A 19,471-nucleotide genomic window follows, 5' to 3' on the forward strand; every position below is an offset into this window, starting at 1 on the left:
GACGATAAGAATTGTGAGATGAGAATAAAATTAAGGAGATGTTATTACGTATCGTATCATCATCTGATGGAAAATAATATTCTGAGACGAAACAAAGAAGAAATGTGCCTGAGAAAATATAAAGACCCATTCTAATAGTTTTCTTCATTGCGTTGATGTGCGAACGAGACCACAGCCCATTCGGTTTAAGCTGGTTACCGGACCCTTTAGTTGAATTTTCGGTTGTATAGCAGAATAGCTGTCCCACAAAAATTATCCTTGGTTCAAAGTTCCTATTGTGGTATGTTTACTTATCTAATATAAATGATAGGCTCTAAGTTGAACTCTTGTTGACTGTGGAGATGATTTCGAAGACATCCGCTAAATTTAAGTTAGGTGCGTATACCATGTAGTGCTTTTAGTTTCTCTCTTTATCATCTATAGTTTCAATTCACAAACACACGAGAATGCGGGACGCCTGCTGATGACTGGCGATCATCTGCTATGGACATTGGCAATGCTTGAGCATAACTAAGACGCTGTTGACTACACTATGCGATTTGTGAAATTAAAATGATTTGTCAAAAAAAAATATTTAATTGCACCATAAACTTTCTCTTTGAGCAATTACGTACATAACGAAATAATAGGAAACAATTTAGGCTTGTGAGTTTGTATGCGAGTATTGATATAAGCACATTACTTTTTAGTACAAACACGCACAACCAAAATTTCAATTATGTACACTTAACAGACTTTGAATAACACAATTCACTGCAAATCTAGATGATGCAGTGAAAAATAAATCATGACAGTCACAAATCTATGAGGAGTCTAATGAGCCAAGCTATCAAGATGAATCATTTATTACCATTACTAGACTACGTAGGTTTTTGTTATTTTTAATTTAGTGATGTTTTTGAAGTGAAAACTTCTTTAGAATCGTTGTGATTTCAAACCGGATGCAACGGAAAAAACGACAGGTAAGAGACACAAATACAAAAATGTGTAGGATGAAGCCAGCAAAGAATGAGACAGAAATATACATACTATTAAAATTTAATACAGCGCCATCTGTGATATTTTTTAATACTAACGTGTGTATGAAAGCTCTTGTAGTGAATTTTAATTTAGGATTATACGTGAAATTAAAATATCAATTCACAGAGGGCGCTACCTTACAATTATTTACTAATGACAAAATTTTACATATACTTAAGACGTTTAGGATAATTGTATTTTAATTTTGGAAGGTTTCACTTCTACCACGTGTGAATCGCACACATTTTGTTTTTTTAATGTTAAACGACAATTAGAAGAGGGTGAATAGAATAGATTCTATTACTGTATTAAAAAATTCATAAGCATGAATGATTTTATCTGCTATAAAATTTTCCAATCAATAAAAATAAGACTGTAAATTGATACAGCACTTTTTTCCTTCAGTGTATCACTTTGTATTATCGAAGGACACTTGACCCGACTGAGTTGGTACGACCGATAACCGTAATACCACTTAATATATTATTATGTATAAATATATAATAATATACATATATAGATATATTAAAAATACATAATACTACATATTATACAATACTATATTTTATTGGTATATGTAGGCCATAATGTAACATTGCAGAACAAGGTATTGCAACTCAAACAGCATTTCATGCTTTTTTTATATGTAAAAATACCCGCGAATTTCTCGTTTTGTGTACACACAATTATATGTAGTAACAGCTTATTAACTGCAGTAGCACAGATTTATTAATTTATTTAGATTAATGTTTATATAATCGTCGTGGCCTAAAGGATAAGACGTCCGGTTCATTCGTGTTGAGCGATGCACCGGTGTTCGAATCTCAGGCGGGTACCAATTTTTCTAATGAAATACGTACTCAACAAAATATGTTCACGATTGACTTCCACGGTGAAGGAATAACACAGTGTAATAAAAATCAAACCCGCAAAATTATAATTTGCGTAATAATTACTGGTGGTAGCACCTCTGGTGAGTCCGCACGGGTAGACACCACCGCCCTTTTTTGCCGTGAAGCAGCAATGCGTTTCGGTCTGAAGGGTGGGGCAGCCGTTGTAACTATACTTGAGACCTTAGAACTTATATCTCAAGGTGGGCGGCGCATTTACGTTGTGGATGTCTATGGACTCCAGTAGCCACTGAACCCCAGGTGGGCTGTGAGCTCGTCCACCCATCTAAGCAATAAAAAATAAAAGAGCGACGATGACTACTAACCATCAGGTGGGCCGCATGCTCGTTTACCTAAAGGGGCAATAAAACAATATAAAAGCCTATAACGGGATTAAAAAATCGTGTCTATTCAAGATACTGCTTACAATACTTAATAATTATATAATCAACCAATGGAATATTTTAATGACCTAAATATTGTTTGTAGGGGAAAGCAGCAATGAGGATTATGACGGCGACGACCATGGTTTTTTGGGTTGGTTTTTGGTTTTGGGTTTTAAATAAATAATATTGTGAAATACCTATCTATTTTACTGTCTTTACCTATATTTTTCGATTTGACAGCTGTGACGTCACAATATGGCGCAAGTCCATGCACATTCTTATTTGAAACGCATTGTACTCTTCATGTCCAGCACACGGTGTGTGTCGCAAAAGGATTTCAAAAATTTCAACAAAATAAAAGACTGCATTTCATTACGCTACTACTTAAACGTAAATAAGTAAAAACCAAGATCCATCTGCTTGCTTCATTTAAAAACAATGTCGCTTCCTTCCTGTATCTATGTGATGATGTAATGATCAAGATTATGCGTCAATGATTCACTAAATACGAAACGAGGAAGACGTCTGATTGGCATAATCGGTGCAGCCCACCCCGGCAGTTGATCACGGTTAACTCAAAAGTAATATCTCGCAAATTAGAACAACGGATAATTTACCTTATTTCATGGAACAGAAAGATTGTAGTCCTTCCGTGAGTAACAACAACTAAGACATTAGACAACTTGAAATTGTTGTTGTAGGCACTCACTAACAATTTGCGGTTTTTGTGTCTGAGCGACGTCAGGTTTGGTAATTACAAGAACCTTTTCGTGATTGTGGTCATTTGATCATTCACATTGATGGAAAAGAAACAACAGTTTTAAGATGTCATTGCTATTGTCAAACCTTCGTTAAATTTAGAGAAGGGAATTTTGTATTGATGATAGAAAGTGTCGTCTTGTCTAGAGTGGGATAGACGTTATATACTTTAATTTAGTTTTCGACTTATTGTCTGAAAACGGGTAGCAACGAACACATTGTGGTGTCTATGGACTCTTACGTTATTGCTTATGATGAGCAGTCTAGCTCATGCTCACCTGGAGACCAGCGCCGATCACATAGTGATTGGCAAAGTACAAGTGTCTTCTGTTTGGGAAGTTTCAGCACTCAAACTAGAAACATGGTGACCTACCCATTTGGGCTCACAGTATACCCTCGTCATTCTTCTGCCCTTCTCCCATTCACCTGGGGTCGGCGCAACATGTTTTCTTCTTCCATACTCCTCTATCATATACCATTTTTTTGATAATTCCCCTCTTACACATATCGTCTTTCACGAAATCCATCCATTTTTTCTTAAGCCTACCTCTTCTTTTTCCTCTAGTACACCCTACCACCAATAAATAAGTAAGATGTCTTTTGCGGGTTTGAATAATTAACAACAAAAAGGTTTTTTATCTCTTATGCCATGGATATTTAAGTTAGCCTCTCGGTTGAGAGCTGGCCTACCCGTCTACAACAATGAAAGCAATAATGGTACAGGTCATATTTTAATACAAATAATTGTAAACATGCTACTAGTATTATCTGATATATTTTTTCGGTATAAAACAACTGTAGGATCTTCAACTGTCGATCTTACAGCCACCAGTCCAATCATCTCCATATCCGGCAGGTGTTGTCTTTAGAAGCGGTAACAATGGCGTCTCCTGCGTACGAGAAAGCACAAGAGAAGATCTCCCCTTGATGACCAGACAGAACCTGCAAAATATATATTATAATTGCCTTTATAAACGATGTCTTTATAGATGAGCATACGACTGAGTGGTTATCTCAGTTAAGCCAGGAGAAAGAAGCCACTGTTTTTATTTATTGCTTAGATAGGTGGTGTTACCTGGTGTTAAGTGGTTACTAGAGTCTATAGACATCAACAACGTGAAATCCGCCACCCACCTTGAGATATAAGTTCTAAGGTCTCAGTATAGTTACTACGGCTGTCCCACCCTTCATGCCGAAACGCATTACTGCTTCACGGCAGAAATAGGCAGGGTGGACCACCACCCTGATACCATCTACCACTAGATACCAATCTACCCGTGCGGACTCACAAGGGGTTCTACCACCAGTTCTACGAAAAACAAAATTGGGACTATGGCTGTTCGTGAGTTTGAATATTTGCTCACCTGAATACAATTGCCGGTAGTTGTATTCCAGATGCGAGCGCTTCGGTCAGCTGAAGCGGTCAGGAGACATCCACCGGCTGGACTGAAGCATACCTTAATTTATAATGCGAAAATTTTAACAGATTTTCAAGTGAAAATCGCTTTAGCTATATCTGAAACTTTGTGAAACGATAAAGCGACACTAAAAATAGATAAACGAATAGATTTATCGGATTTAGCTTGCGAGAGAATGAGATAGAAGACTTCTGAAGATTTCACTTCTACTGCATGACTATTTACTGTATCTGACTATGATCACAGAAGCCGAATATAGAACAAAATAATGAATCTAGGGTGAGTTCACATTTGCGCGTTAGAAGTTATAGACCCACGCCTGTATGTTACTGTTCCCATTAAGTTACCCGCTACCCCATGATCTGTAAGCGGAGTAAAATGTCCCTTCGGAACAAGGTGACACTTTACAAAACTTGCATAAGGCCCGTCATGACTTACGCGAGTGTGGTGTTCGCTCACGCGGCCCGCACACACATAGACACCCTCCAATCTCTACAATCCCGCTTTTGCAGGTTAGCCGTCGGAGCTCCGTGGTTCGTGAAGAACGTTGATCTACACGACGACCTGGGCCTCGAATCTTTCCAGAAATACATGAAGTCAGCGTCGGAACGGTACTTCGATAAGGCTATGCGTCATGATAATCGCCTTATCGTTGCCGCCGCTGACTACTCCCCGAATCCTGATCACGCAGGAGCCAGTCACCGTCGACGCCCTGGACACGTCCTTACGGATCCATCAGATCCAATAACCTTTGCATTAGACGCCTTCAGCTCTAACACTAGGAGCAGGTTTAGGGACCCTGGTAACCGTACTCGTCGAACTCGACAAATAGTTTGCCGTGCAACCTAACCCATGAATCAGCTCGCTGAGTTTCTCGCCGGATCTTCTCAGCGGGTCGCGATTCCGATCCGGCAGTAGATCCATTCGCGAAGCAGCTACTCTTGAGCTGTTAGGTCTCCTTCGGAGGTAGCTGTTAGCAAATCCCACCCCTCCTGGCTGAGCCTTTGCTCGCTCACCTGTCCTGGTGAAACTGGAAAGGCCTCCGGGCCACCAATAATCCAATAAAAAAAAAAGTTAACCGTTCAGACCTTAGATACTTCTTCTCTGTGCCCCTTCATAATGGCTAGTTCCTTGAAATCAGACTTGACGTCGTATATCCTCGCCGAACAGTCGCTGGAAGATGTCGCCATCCGCTGACCGGCCCAATCAAAGCAAATATCTAGGACCTGAAATTGTTATCTTTATATATAAAAATAAATTGCTGTTCGTTAGTCTCGCTAAAACTCGAGAACGGCTGGATCGGTTTGGCTAATTTTGGTCTTGAATTATTTGTGGAAGTCCAGAGAAGGTTTAAAAGGTAGATAAATATGAAAAGGCTCGGAATTAAATAAAAATAACAATTTTGTTTTCCCTTTGATGCGTTGTCGTCCCCCGTCGGACGGATTCCTTTTGTTTGTTTTAAGTTTAATTTATACAAAAGTTTAGGTCTTTTATTTATCGATTGAGGCACTACGAAATCTGCCGGGTCAGCTAGTTGTTAAATAAAAGAAGCGGACAGATAAATGTTATTAGTGTTTAGAGACGTGGTTTCCTTACCTCATCCGTGTGGCCGGCGACCGTGGCGAGACAAGAGTTACTCCTCGCGTCCCAGAGCTTGGCGCTGCCGTCGAGCGACGAGGACCCCACCAGCGACGAGTCCCAGTTGAACTGAACGTTCGAAATCTCTCCGTCGTGACCTTGGAATACTGACACCCGACTAAAAAAGAAGATTACTGGATTTTTTCCCAATAATAATCGTAACGTTGACTCATTTTCTTGATATTACGCATTATGTTCTCCGGAATCTAAGTCAAACATTTGAAAACAAATTATAGAAGCACTTGCAATTGCTAGAAACTTAACCGAGTTTGAGAATGCAACTTATAATTTATGTCATCATTGTTGTTAAAAAATATACACATAGGAAGCATCCCTCTACTGTCCTAGTGAAACTGGAAAGGTATCAGAGCCAACAGCAATCTTTCATTCCAAACAAAATTTGGATCTTTCCTTAGATACCCGTCATTTAGGGTTGACGCTGGTCCCGGTCGTGGACGGGCTTGCGGTGCGCACTCTGCGTGCTGTGGGTCTCGTCTGCGGGGGAGTTGCTGGACTTCGACCGGGCGCGTCCGTAGGTGGCGGATCACGGGCCTCTGGGCAATAGTCACAGGGGCATCGCTCCTTCTCTCCCGTTGTGTTACGGCGGGAGAGATTGAGCGACGCGGACCAAAACCAGCACCGGGGGCTACACGCTCTCCTCCCCCTTCACCTGCTGAAGGGTGGTTCTTCTGGAGATGCGTGGGCCTCCACTTTTTTCCCTTTTCTTTGTTACTTTATTGTTTTGTTTTTACTGTCCCTTGGTTATTTTTATTTATCTTAAGTTTTACCCTGTCTCTTTCTCTTCTTTTGTTTCCGTTCATTGTTTTATTTTACACGCCTTTCTATTCTTCTTCGCCTGTGGTTTTATTTTCATCTTCTTTCCCTCTCATACCCAATTCTAAGCTCTGACACCCGGCGAGAGAATGAATGGCTGGTGGGGGACCAGTCGTTAGGGTGTCCCAGGGAACCGTACCCCGGGTTAAAAAAATAAATAAAAATTTATGTAATGGCCAGTTTAAAAAAGTTATTACCCCAGGAGGGTACCTCCCCCCCCGGTGAAGGTCAAGGGGCGACCTGAGGGGGTGAGGCCGCGCGGCGCGCTACCAGCACTCTAGCGCGCCGCCGTGGAGTGATTAGAGCGACCGGTCGACGGTGTATCGCGTCCCGACCCGGCAGGCTGGTTTTGGTCCAGCGGGGTATTCCGGGACACCAGCGGCACCGTCTGGGCGGCCCGACGGGCTGCCGTACCGAGACGGCCGACGTTTCAGAGCCTTCGATTCGCCTCGAAGGCTCCGTCGGCTGGGCGTCCTTGGGGTGAGCCGCGCCGTCTGGTTGTAGTGTTGACCGCGGTAGCCCCCCTACCTCATCCGGGTTCTGACCTCGGAGGGGATCGGACGTCGGGTGTAAGAGTGCAGGGGAGTCGTTTAGTGGGTGGGTCCTAAAATCCTTGGGCCCGCGGTCTGCTCACAACACCATGCAGATCGTTGAGTCTCACATACCCCGCGCGCCCCTTTTGCGCGGGGACCTCGTAGGAGGTTCGGCCCTCTACCCGAAAAAAAAAAAAAAAAAAAAAAAAAGGAGGGTACCTCCCGCTCAGCGGGAGGAGAATCCCTCCGTGTGGCCGACTCGTCGGACGCACGCTGCCCCGCGTACTCTGGGGGGGGCAAAAACTGCCTAGACGTCAGGTCCGGGAAGGACGGAGTTCAAAAGAAGAAAATTATGTCCGAGAAGGACCCTGAAGTAAGCTCCTTAAGAGCCGATGTCGTGTCGGACAACGATATGGCCACAGTTGGTTCGGCCCAGTCGTCGATCCATTCGTCGCCGACACGACGACGGCGGAAAAGGGTGCTCAATATAAGTTCGGACGGGCTGAGTAGCAGCTCCGGCTCGGAGGCTCAGGATCCGACACGTGTGAAGCCCAGAGCAGTCACGCCGTCAAAGCGTGGACGGGGACGCCCTGCGACCACAGGGCAGTACGTTGGCATGGCCGCTGCCAGGCAAGCGTACCTCAAGGCACAAAAAGAGGAGAAGGAGCTCACTGAGAGCGCGCGCACCACACGCCACAAGAGGAGAGCGGCTGAAGGGTCTGTCCCTAAGCCCGATGCCGAGCGTAGGCTCCATCAAAGTGCAGAGGTGGCCCTGATGGTCGCCGCCAAATCCAGCAGCCCGAAGGGCACGTACGTGCGTGCACTGAAGGAGTTGGCAGTCACTGTCAAGGAGGCCACGGAGGACCTTGTGGGCTACACCGCAGCCGAAGAGGCTAAGAGACTGCGAGCGGTCAACGTCAAGCAGGAGCAGGAGATCCTGCAACTGCGTAAGGAGCTCGATGAAGTTAGAAGGGAGTTGGCGAGGGTTTCGCGGGTGCTAGCGTTGCCCACATCGACTGCGACCCCGGCCCCGAACACCAAGGAGGAAGAGGAGGAGTTGCGCCTACAGCGTATTATGCGAGCTGTCGGCACTATGCTCGACGCTCGCTTTGAAGGGCTGGAGGCACGGCTTCTACCGGAGCCCCGAATGCGACCACCGCTAGCGGCGGACAAGCAGAGGAGCCGGGAAAAATCGTCTAATCCCCCTGTCGTCGTTGACGCTGCACCGGATGCGGCACCGTCATCAGTGCCACCGATGACATTGGCGAAAAAGAGGATGCGTGGCCCCAAGAGAAGTGTCACCGCGCAAGCGGCTTCATCCGAAACGCACACCTTCCTCCCGGCTCCAGCTTCCATGATCGAGAGCTGGTCAACGGTCACCCGTAGGGATGCTCGACCGAGGGAGGAAGCAGTGAGGACGCTTCCAGCGGCAGCTATCGCTGAAGCGGAAAGGAAAGACCGGTCTTCTGTAAAGAGGAAAGAGAAGAAGCTGCGCCCTCCACGCACTCAGGCCGTTGTCCTCAAGCTGCAACCAGAGGCCGTGGAAAGAGGACTCACGTACCGCACTGTACTCGCCGAAGCGAGGGCCAAGGTAGATCCTGGGGCACTTGGAATACCCATCCAGCGCATCCGGTCTGCAGTGACTGGGTCTAAGGTGCTGGTAGTGGAAGGTGCAGACCAGAGCGCCAAGGCCGATCTCCTGGCCCAAAAGCTTCGTGAGGTTCTGCCCGCAGAAGGGGTCATAGTGACCAGGCCAGTAACGACTGCAGCCATCCGCATCAGCGGACTGGACGACTCCCTGATGCCGGAGGAACTTACCGCGGAGCTTGCCCGGATTGGCGAATGCGCTCCTGGTGCGGTGAAGATCGGAGACATCAAGTATGGCCCAGGCGGGATGGGTCAAGTATTGGTCCGGTTGCCCGTCGTTGCCACGATGAAGGTTCTCGCCGTTCCAAAACTGAGGGTTGGTTGGAGCGTGCTCCGCGCTTGTTTGTTAGAGGCTAAGAAGCTACAGTGCTTCCGATGCCATGAGCTAGGGCACGTGAGCGCCCGATGTCCTTCGTCGGTCGACCGCAGCTGGGATTGTTATCGGTGCGGCCAGACCGGCCACGTAGCGGCCGGCTGCTCTCTTGCACCACACTGCGCTGTATGTACCGCTGCCGGCAGACCGGCGGACCATGTCTCCGGGAGCAAGGCTTGTGCCAAGTCCCCGAGACCGAGACTTAGAAGAGGAACTTCCGCTGCACTTGAAAATGCACGGAGGCAGCCCGGTACGGCTATGGAGACATCGAATGGCGTCCTGCTATGACAGGTGTCCTTCGATTCCTGCAGGGGAATCTCAACCATTGCGCCAGAGCTCAGGACCTTTTGTTCCAGAGCATGGCGGAGGGGTTGACCCATCTTGCGGTGGTCGCCGAGCCGTATCGGGTCCCTTCGAGCCCCGATTGGGCGGCCGATTTGGAGGGCCGAGTGGCAATCATCCGGCGTTGTTGTGTGGGTGCTCCGCCTACGTTTGCCGTTGTTGAAAGAGGTCGCGGCTTCGTTGCCGTCCTCTGGGCCGAGATATTCGTGTTGGGAGTGTACTTTTCCCCAAACAGGACGCTCGCCGAGTTTGAGGTTTTCCTCAGCGAGCTCAGCCGCGTCGTTGGAAGGTCGCACTTCCGACGGATTCTCGTTCTAGGTGACCTAAATGCCAAGTCATTGTCTTGGGGTTCCTCTAGGACGTGCCCCAGAGGTAGAGCGATGGAGGAGTGGCTGGTCGGAAGCGCTCTCCTCATCCTCAATCGCGGTACGGAACTCACATGCGTGCGACGTTTGGACGGGTCCGTGGTGGACGTTACATTCGCCACGCCTGACGTCGCATATCGCGTACGCGGTTGGGCGGTGATGGTTGGCGAGGAGACCCTCTCCGACCACCGTTACATCCGATTCAGTGTCGCCGCGACCCCGGTGGGTTCTGTTCGGGGCTTTTCCTTGCCCATCAGTGGCAGCGCTAGGGGTCCTCGTTGGGCCCAGAAGCGCCTCAACATCGAGCGGTTGCGTGAGGCGGCCATAGTGCAGGCGTGGCGTCTTGACTCGCTTGGCGAGCCAGCAGACGTGTGCGAGGGGGTGGAGCGTCTGCGCGAGGCAATGTCACGGGTGTGTGACGCTGCTATGCCTCGCGTGAGAGCTCTCGCTCCTAAGCGCCAAGTTCATTGGTGGACCGAGGAGATCGCCAGCCAGCGCCGGCTATGCGATATTAGTCGTCGCACATACCAGCGATATCGACGACGAAGAACGCGCCGGGACCCCGACGAGGAGGACCGCCTGTACGAAGTGTACAGGACGGCGATAAGAACCCTGCGCTTGGCTATCGGGGAGGCGAAGGAGGCCGCCTGGAACGACCTACTGGCCTCGCTGGACCGTGACCCGTGGGGGCGGCCCTACAGGCTGGCGCGTAATGCGCTTCGCCGTTGGGCTCCTCCCGCAACCAGCACCCTGCCGCCGGAAACATTGCAGCGGGTAGTCGGGGGTCTGTTTCCCGATTTATCCGGGACGGCCTTCGTCCCCCCTGTGATGACAATGGCGCGGATTGCTGATAGCGAAGAGCTTGAGGACGTCTCCCAGGTGGAGTTCGATTTGGCTGTGCAGAGGATGCGGGCTAAGCGCACGGCACCCGGTCCCGATGGGATCTCGTCCCAAGCGTGGGCGCTCGCCTTGACAGGTGACGGCTTGGGGCCTGCCCTCCAAGGGCTATTCAGCAGGTGCCTCCGTGAGGGCAGGTTCCCAGAGCCATGGAAGACTGGTCGGCTTGTCCTTATTCCTAAGGAAGGCCGGCCACGTGACGAGCCAAGCGGGTACCGCCCAATCGTCGTGCTGGACGAGGCTGGTAAGCTCCTCGAGCGCATCGTCGCCAGTCGCCTCGTCCAGCACCTCGAAAGCGTTGGGCCTGACCTGGCTCCTAACCAATATGGTTTCCGGAGAGGTCGCTCCACCATGGACGCGGTCTTGCGCGTCCGCCACCTCTCCGATCGTGCGTGCTCCGAGGGGGGCGTGTTGTTGGCTGTGTCGATTGATATCGCCAACGCCTTCAACACGATCCCTTGGAGCACGATCGTGGAATCGCTCCGGTTTCACCGCGTCCCCCCTAGTCTCCGCACCCTGATAGAGGATTACCTCTCAGGGCGAAATGTAGTCTTCCCCGAGAGGAGGGGGTGGGGACGGAAAGCGGTGTCGTGCGGGGTCCCGCAGGGGTCGGTACTGGGACCACTCCTGTGGGACATCGGTTTCGACTGGGTCCTGCGCGGTGCTAGCCTGCGTGGCGTCGACGTAGTGTGCTATGCCGACGACACGCTGGTGACGGCCCGCGGAGCCGACTACAGAGCCGCAGCGATCCTTGCGACGGCGGCGGTCTCCACCGTCGTTAGTCGCATTCGGAGATTAGGTCTTGAGGTGGCCCTCCGCAAGTCCGAAGCGGTGTGCTTTCACCCAGTCCGGAGGAGACCTCCTCCGGGAGCGAATCTCATAGTCGGCGGAGTATCGATCGCTGTCCAGCCGAAGCTCAAATATTTGGGCCTTGTGCTGGACAGTCGATGGCGCTTCGACCACCACTTTGGTGAGTTAGTCCCAAAGCTGCTGGGGATGGCGGGCGCACTAGCCCGTCTTCTCCCCAACGTCGGTGGTTGCAGCGCCGGCGTCCGGCGTCTGTACCTGGGGGTCGTGCGCAGTATGGCTTTGTACGGCGCTCCCGTGTGGTCGCCCGCACTCTCTGCGCGCAATGCAGCTTTGCTGCTACGAGTGCAGCGGGTGCTCGCGGTGAGAGTCATCAGGGGGTACCGTACGATCTCCCGGGAGGTCGCCTGCGCCCTCGCCGGTTCCCTTCCTTGGGATCTCGAGGCTGAGGTAGCAGCTGCGGTATACCGGCGTAGAACACAGTCCCTGAGTCGGGGACGGACGCCCGGCCCGTCGGCTGTCGGTCGGTGGAGGCGTGCTGCGCGTCATCTGGCGTACGCCAAGTGGAGGGAGCGGTTGCTGGAGGAGCTTGGCCAAGCTTCAGTCACTCGCCGACGCACCCTCGAGGCCCTGGTGCCCGTGCTGGAGGCATGGTCAGATAGACGACACGGCGTGCTCTCCTTCCACTTAACGCAGGTCCTCTCGGGGCATGGCTGCTTCGGGAGGTACCTGTGGAAGGTCTGCAGGAGAGAGCCACATCCGGGTTGCCACCAGTGCGGGCATCCGGACGATGACGCTCAGCACGCACTCGAAGCGTGCCCGCGTTGGGAGCGCTCGCGGCGAGACCTCATCGCGGTGCTGGGGAGAGACCTCTCCTTGCGGGCTGTCATCGCCCGCATGCTAGAGGACCAGAATTCTTGGGAGGCCATGACCAGGTTTTGCGACCTGGTCATGGCGTTCCGTGAGGCTGAGGAGCGCGAAAGGGAGTGGGATCCCTCTTCGGCTTCACAGCGAAGAAGGCGGAGTGGGCGGCACGGGCGCGAAGCTCCCGTTCATCTCCCGTAGGGGCTGTCGGGTGCCGGGTGCGGGGGTGCCCGGTACTCGGCTGTTGGTCCGGTGGTGAGGCGGCGCAAGGTGGCTCCTGTGCACCGCTCACGGTGTGTCTCCGAGACGACGTCCTGCGGGATTTTCCCGGGGATGGAGTGCCGTCCTATTAACAGGATGGGTACCGGCGACGGCGAGCCTTCGGCGCGCACTGTGCGGTACCGTGGGTTTCGTGGAGTCGGAGTGGTGGGGCTCGATGGGGTTTAGTCGGTAGTCGTTCTGCGGGGCAAGTGCTTCGCGCGCCTTTTTCAAGGCGTAGTCTCCTGTGAGAAATTAGGGGAGGTGAAGGACCTCGGCTCTTCTCTTCTCCCCTTCTTCCTCTCAGGAGGCGCCGGAGTCCGACATAACCCGGTCCGTTACCCCCCTCGACCGGGTATCCGTAAATGGATTCCCCAGCGTTAAAAAAAAAAAAAAAAAAAAAAAGGGTTGACGCTGGTCAATTTTTTCACTATTACTTTAGTTAAATTTAATTTAGATATTAAGAAAGATTTCATGAGTCCCTTTGAGAAAGTACAAAGTTTAGACGAGCACTGCTAATTTCTAATATGTTGTTGGAAAGATGTTTCCTTTTGTAAGGTCAAGGTCCTTTGATGGGTGGACGAGTTCACAGCCTACCTGGTGTTAAGTGGTTACTGGAGTCCATAGACGTCTACAACGTCATTGCCGCATCCCACCTTGAGATATAAGATCTAAGGTCTCAAGTATAGTTATAACGGCTGCCCCACCCTTCAAACCGAAACGCATTACTGCTTCACGACAAAAATAGCAGCTTTTATAGCTGATAAATCTGTATCTCTCTCGTTTTAATTATGTGGATGTAATATTATTTAGATTAAGTGATACTAACTCTTTAGCTCTAACGTCCCACAGAGCGATGGTACCATCAAAGGATCCAGTAATCAAACGGCGTCCTTCATTGGGATCAAACTGCAGAGCGACCACCTCCGCTGTGTGACCATTGTATGTGTGTATTTCGGTACCTGGGATCAAAATTCGAATTTTGTTAAGTGTCATATTAAAAAGTTTTTAAAAACCATCGTGGGTTAATGGTTAAGACTCCCGGTGTATTAGAATGAAGATATGCGACTAAACTAATGCGAAAACTAATAATAAAAAAGCAAAAAAAAAATTCACCGATCTTTAGTTGTTTTTTTTTTGCAGGGGCCGATCCTCCTACGAGGTTTGCAGACGGTCTGCAGATTTTGGGAGCAGACCCCAACGAATTTTTAGGGGCCCTACCGCACCAAGCGCCTCTATCTTGCACTTTCACACCCAACGTCCGATCTCTGCGCGGGGTCAGAATAGTGGGGTTCCCGCGGTCAACACTACAACCAGACTCAACTATAATTGGACGACTTAACATTTCTTACTCTGTATGACTTTGTTATTAGGCGATCATTGAACGCAACAAAAAAATCTGAAATATCATGTGCGCACCGTTTTGACTAATTGCCAATCCGAAGTAAGTTTTTTTATACTGGAAGACCTTGGATTGGCTTAGATTTGACTTGGAAAGAAAGTAGTTATATAAAGGCCAGAATAGTACTTCGAGTAGTATGGCCGGATAATTGAAATTACAGTATATGAATAGACGAGTTCATTGCTTTTTGATTTCTAGTTTTTTGACTCAGACGGAAATGTTGATAATAACTGCTACTATTTAATACTAACCAGTTTTTAAGTCAAATAATTTAGCGGTATGATCCATAGAGCCGGTGGCAGCAAGGTCTCCCTTGGAACTGAACTGAGCAGCCACGACTTCGGCTCGGTGCCCCCACAGTGTCGCCAGACATTCACCCGAAGAAGGATCCCAGACTTTTGCAGTTTTATCAAAGGAGCCCGTTAGGACGCGATCGCTGTGGAAGAAAGATTTTGAGTGTGAAGAGATTTTAAGTTCAGTATTTAATGCAAACGAGTTACGACTGCAATTGAATCACATCGTGCTATAAAACTGCTAAAAGAACAGTTGAGAAGGAAAATACCATCTGGTTGTTATAGTTTAACCAAGGACGGATTCTAATAGCTTAATTGTGAAAGATCCTATGTTCTGTTTATATTATTTAAAAGTTTTACAAGTATTTAAATGTAATGGAGACGATATGAAGATTAAATATATGTATGTGTATAATAAAAATATTATATTTATTTCCGTTATCTGGTACCTGTAACACAAGTTCTTTACGAACTTAGCACGGGACCAGTTAACGTGGCGTGATTGTTAGTAAATATTTATTTATATTTATTTATTTATACTCTAAATTATCTAAAATGAGATATAAGAGCCACTTATAGAATAGGTACATACAACAGCGTAAAAGCATTTCATAAAACCTACCAGGCAGGAAAATTGAAGCCAACTGAATAGACGACATTCTGATGTCCGGAGAAGCTCTTTAGCTCCTTACCGGTTTCGACGTCCCATATCTTACAAGTTCTGTCGTAGCTGCCCGTCAAACATCTGGTCAAATCATAGTTATATTAAAATTCGCCAACTGTTCAGAATTTATAATCTACAGTTCAAAAAATCGTACAAGTGTCAGGCAGCGAACAGTGAAGCTCTGCAGTGACTATTGATATTCATAATATGATGCTATTATTAAACAAACAACGGTTAGAAAACAATTATTGGCTCAAATATGTAGCGGATTTCGGGTTTAGATTGGTAACATTTGAGGCGAGTCAAAATTGCAAAAGGTGCCGGGACTCAAACATTTTCCCGATCTCTCAAAGGTAGTCGTGAATAAATTGTAAATGTATTGATTGATATGAAATGATTAAGTATTTTAAAATCTTTTTTATTTGCCATGTGATAAAAACAAAATTTTGTAAGGCATCAACTCATAAAAAGAAAGTTTTTATAACGATATTTATGATATCACCTTGTGTGTGTTATTTGAAAATCCCTACCTTTTCCCAGTTTTGTCAAAGGCCACATTGGTTAGTGGCAATAAATGTGTCTGTAATGTCTTGTAGATGTAGAATCTTTTGCCAGCCGGTCCTTCGTGTTCGATTCTCTTCTTTAAGGTGTCGAGACATTGCTCCAATCGGTCTCTCACTTCGTCCGTGATTAACGCCTCTTTGGTGCAGAGATGCTGTGCCACTTCTTTTATGTTTGAACTCAAAGATTAAAAATATCGGGTTACTTTTATTGAATTCAACAAACGTAAAATGTCAATTACGAGATATTCTTTATTAGGCCTATCTTTATCTACACATACGTCAACACAGATGGAAGTCTGATCTACATTTAAATATTATGTATCTTGTAGTCCGTTTCCCGCCGCGGCAGATGTCTAAGAGAGTAGCTTAGCCTTGTGGCCTTTAAGAACGCATCTTTTTATGATGCGTGATCCGGAACGCACGACATGTTGGTAGGGAGATAGTCTGTGACTTTATTATAATTGCCGCCAAAAAGACGATTAAATGAAAATAATGTTATCTGTGTAAACTGCTGCAAAAATAAAGCTGCTATTACTTCGATTGTGGTGTTAATTAAAAATTGAATGACTGTTCAGAGTCCCTCAGTCTAATTACTAATTACGCTTTATTCGCCCCACAGAACGGCGGTCATTGGAATTAAGAAATTGGCGTTTTAGAGCGGCAGGTGACACGAGGTTCATATTGATAATGCCCATGCTGGCGGTGATTAGTGGTCGAAAAGCAAAGTCGGCAACGTTTAAATATTACTACAAATAATTTTATTCAGTCACCGTCGAAGTCTTTAATCAGATATGCTAGACTATTACTACATATAATAATTATTATAAAATGGTAACCACCGAACCGTGGTATAAATAACGAAGTACACAGAGCAGTTCATTGCTTAATTAACCAATTAAGCTACGAACACTAGAAAATCTACATGTCTTTCATTCCATAACAATTTGAATTTAGTAAAAAATTCAATGAATCTAACAAGCGACCGTATTAAGATTTTTCGTAATTTAGTTTAGTTCTGTAACTTTAACCTTGTGTTTTCTCTGTTTTATGGTTTTTTTTTGCTAGATGGGTGGACGAGCTCACAGCCCACCTGGTGTTAAGTGGTTACTGGAGCCCATAGACATCTACAACGTAAATGCGCCACCCACCTTGAGATATAAGTTCTAAGGTCTCAGTATAGTTACAACGGCTGCCCCACCCTTCACCCTCACGGCAGAAACAAGCAGGGCGGTGGTACCCACCCGCGCGGGCTCACAAGAGGTCCTATCACCAGTAATTACGCAAATTATAGAAAATAAAGTATAGCTTACTTGGTATTTAGATCCAACAGATCAATCTCCTTATTCTTTATCGTTCCTTTTTGCGAGTATTCCAATATCAATCCCGGAGGGTAATATCGAAGGTGAAATTTCAATAACTTCATGGTATTTTTTATTAAAAAATTATACAATTTTTATAATCATTATTGCATAAAATATATACTGAAACAGCTGTAAAATAGTTTTACTGAAAGATTTTGTCAATAAGACGGTTGCCACAGCAACCGTTTTTCTTGGAGGCTAATCCAAGTAGGTCATAGATTTAAGGATGTTCAAAAGATTCATAAAACTTGAATATGATCTCTTTTGCATTGGCGTTGCCGATAAGGATCTCTGATGACTCAAATCTATCTTACTCGTTTTTTTTTCATAAACTATTGGAACCTTTTCATCGTTGTTTCCATTTAAAATTTGATAAGCGGAAATGATTCAAATAAATAAGACTCATTTGACATTAAAAAGAGTCAAAGATCTTTTTTTTTTTTTTTTTTTTTTTTTTAATTTATTTATTAGCCGAATCAAAGATCAAAACTATTTACCTTGCCAGAGAATCAGACATAATATTTCTAAACGTTTTCTTATTGTATAATCAGCCGATGCTAAGCAGACAATAGAGCTTATAAAACCAGAATTCTGATACTGTGGCTCACCTGTAGATGTAAGATTCACAGTGTGTGCCCTTCTCGACCCTATAATAATATTGAGTCCCAAACATTAAAAGATTTGAAGACCACAAGACTAGTATAAAATTGGGTATTTATTTATTATAACAATATGCGAAAAATCATCTTAAGCACAGATCCATGGTAACTTAACGGCTTTATTCTAATATAACCTATATTTTCTTATAATGTCTGTCTGAAGCAGACCGATAAACTACCCGTTTTATTTTTGTGTCATAGTTGCTCTGTTTTTTTTTCTGTGCTATCATAACCGTACTAGCTTAAGACTAAGCTTATATGTAGTTCAAAGCAACCCGAATCAACTACAAGAAATTTCAAATAAAATATGTATTTAGGAACATCTGTAACCAGAAAAAAAGACAAAAAAATAGTCAAAACTCTAGATTAATGATTTCAATATGTAACATTCACATATGTTCAAAGCACACGAAGGAAGCTCAAATGCATTGTCTCAACAAAATAGCATCGCCTTATAGTGATCCTGTTTTGTTATAATACGAAGCTCGCACCTGAACCCCGTTGGAAATGCTGAAAGCCTGCAAGTAGACTGGAGATTAGCCAACGAGAAACAAAAGATACGATATGACACAAAAAGGGACGTACTCGAGGATTTGAGGATGTTTTTAATCTGATTAGATGCGAATTAAACCACTAATACACAACCCAACACACCAACACGCGTATCATGAAACATACAAACCTAAAGATTAGTATTACAGATCCCAGGCGTCAAAATTTTTTTATAAGTGCCTGGTCTTCTTTCGAGAGACTTTGCTTCATTCTTGGAATATCAATACTACCCCGGTAGGTCTAATCAAAATTTTATATTTCTCTGTTAAGGCTGAGCCGAAATTAATAAATAGCTTTAGATTTAGCTAGCTGAGTCTGACTCTGTAGCAGATGCGTCCCACATCCTCGACGTTGGGTAGATAACTAGGTACACAAACGTTGAAAAGCCATAGCACGAGATGAGCGCTTTTCTTTCTTTCTGTGACCTCATATCGATGAAGACTTTTCAAAGGGGTTTTGAAAATCGGTCTTATGGAATTTCGGGAGTGCAATAAATGTGTTAATGCAGGTTTCATTATCAATGTCAATAAAATATTTAATTTATTATAAAAGTTCTCCATCTACAAGACAAAACCATCCTAATAACCAATGAGGCATTTAACAAAATTAGGAAATGGTAACGAGTGTGGTGATGAGGTGAAATATGAGGCGAAACCTTAAATAGGATCCGAAGCTGGGGCAGTCAGCGGCGGTGGAGCGATGTTAAATTTATCTTCTGTATTCAATTTCACATATTTATTAATAAATAACAAAGGTTACACATTCGACGAGACTTAATTAAAAAGTTCTTTTGTGTTATGGTTGGATTGAATAAAAATCGGATATGTTTCACAACAACCTATTTTTTCTAGTTTCATTATCAGCCGGTATCTACCCACTGTTGGATGTAGGCCTCTCCCATAGTCAGCATTTTCTAGTTTAAGTAATCCTTATTATATGTATGTAC

General features: G+C 46.0%; 1 protein-coding gene across 1 annotated transcript; it reads right to left on the bottom strand.

Annotated features, from left to right (window-relative positions):
• Positions 1 to 3,773: 3,773 nt before the first annotated feature.
• On the bottom strand, positions 3,774 to 17,508 carry LOC101743594 (dynein assembly factor with WD repeat domains 1). The gene is made up of 9 exons (XM_004926209.5): positions 17,264 to 17,508; positions 15,921 to 16,130; positions 15,349 to 15,471; positions 14,685 to 14,869; positions 13,861 to 13,993; positions 6,070 to 6,229; positions 5,562 to 5,699; positions 4,420 to 4,512; positions 3,774 to 3,997 (listed from the first exon to the last, which is right to left on the bottom strand). The coding sequence occupies exons 1-9, from the start codon at positions 17,374 to 17,376 to the stop codon at positions 3,893 to 3,895; spliced, it is 1,260 nt and encodes a 419-aa protein (XP_004926266.2). The 5' UTR covers positions 17,377 to 17,508; the 3' UTR covers positions 3,774 to 3,892.
• Positions 17,509 to 19,471: the final 1,963 nt, after the last annotated feature.

This window comes from Bombyx mori, chromosome 5 (assembly GCF_030269925.1).
Source record: "Bombyx mori chromosome 5, ASM3026992v2".
NCBI classification, from domain to species: domain Eukaryota; kingdom Metazoa; phylum Arthropoda; class Insecta; order Lepidoptera; family Bombycidae; genus Bombyx; species Bombyx mori.

Coding starts and splice junctions, on each gene's coding strand:
- LOC101743594 (XM_004926209.5), bottom strand. CDS start 17,376: ATGAAGTTATTGAAATTTCACCTTCGATATTACCCTCCGGGATTGATA. Junction 13,994..14,684: donor ATTATTTGACTTAAAAACTG/GTTAGTATTAAA, acceptor TTTTGATCCCAG/GTACCGAAATACACACATAC. Junction 6,230..13,860: donor TGGGACGTTAGAGCTAAAGA/GTTAGTATCACT, acceptor CTTCTTTTTTAG/TCGGGTGTCAGTATTCCAAG.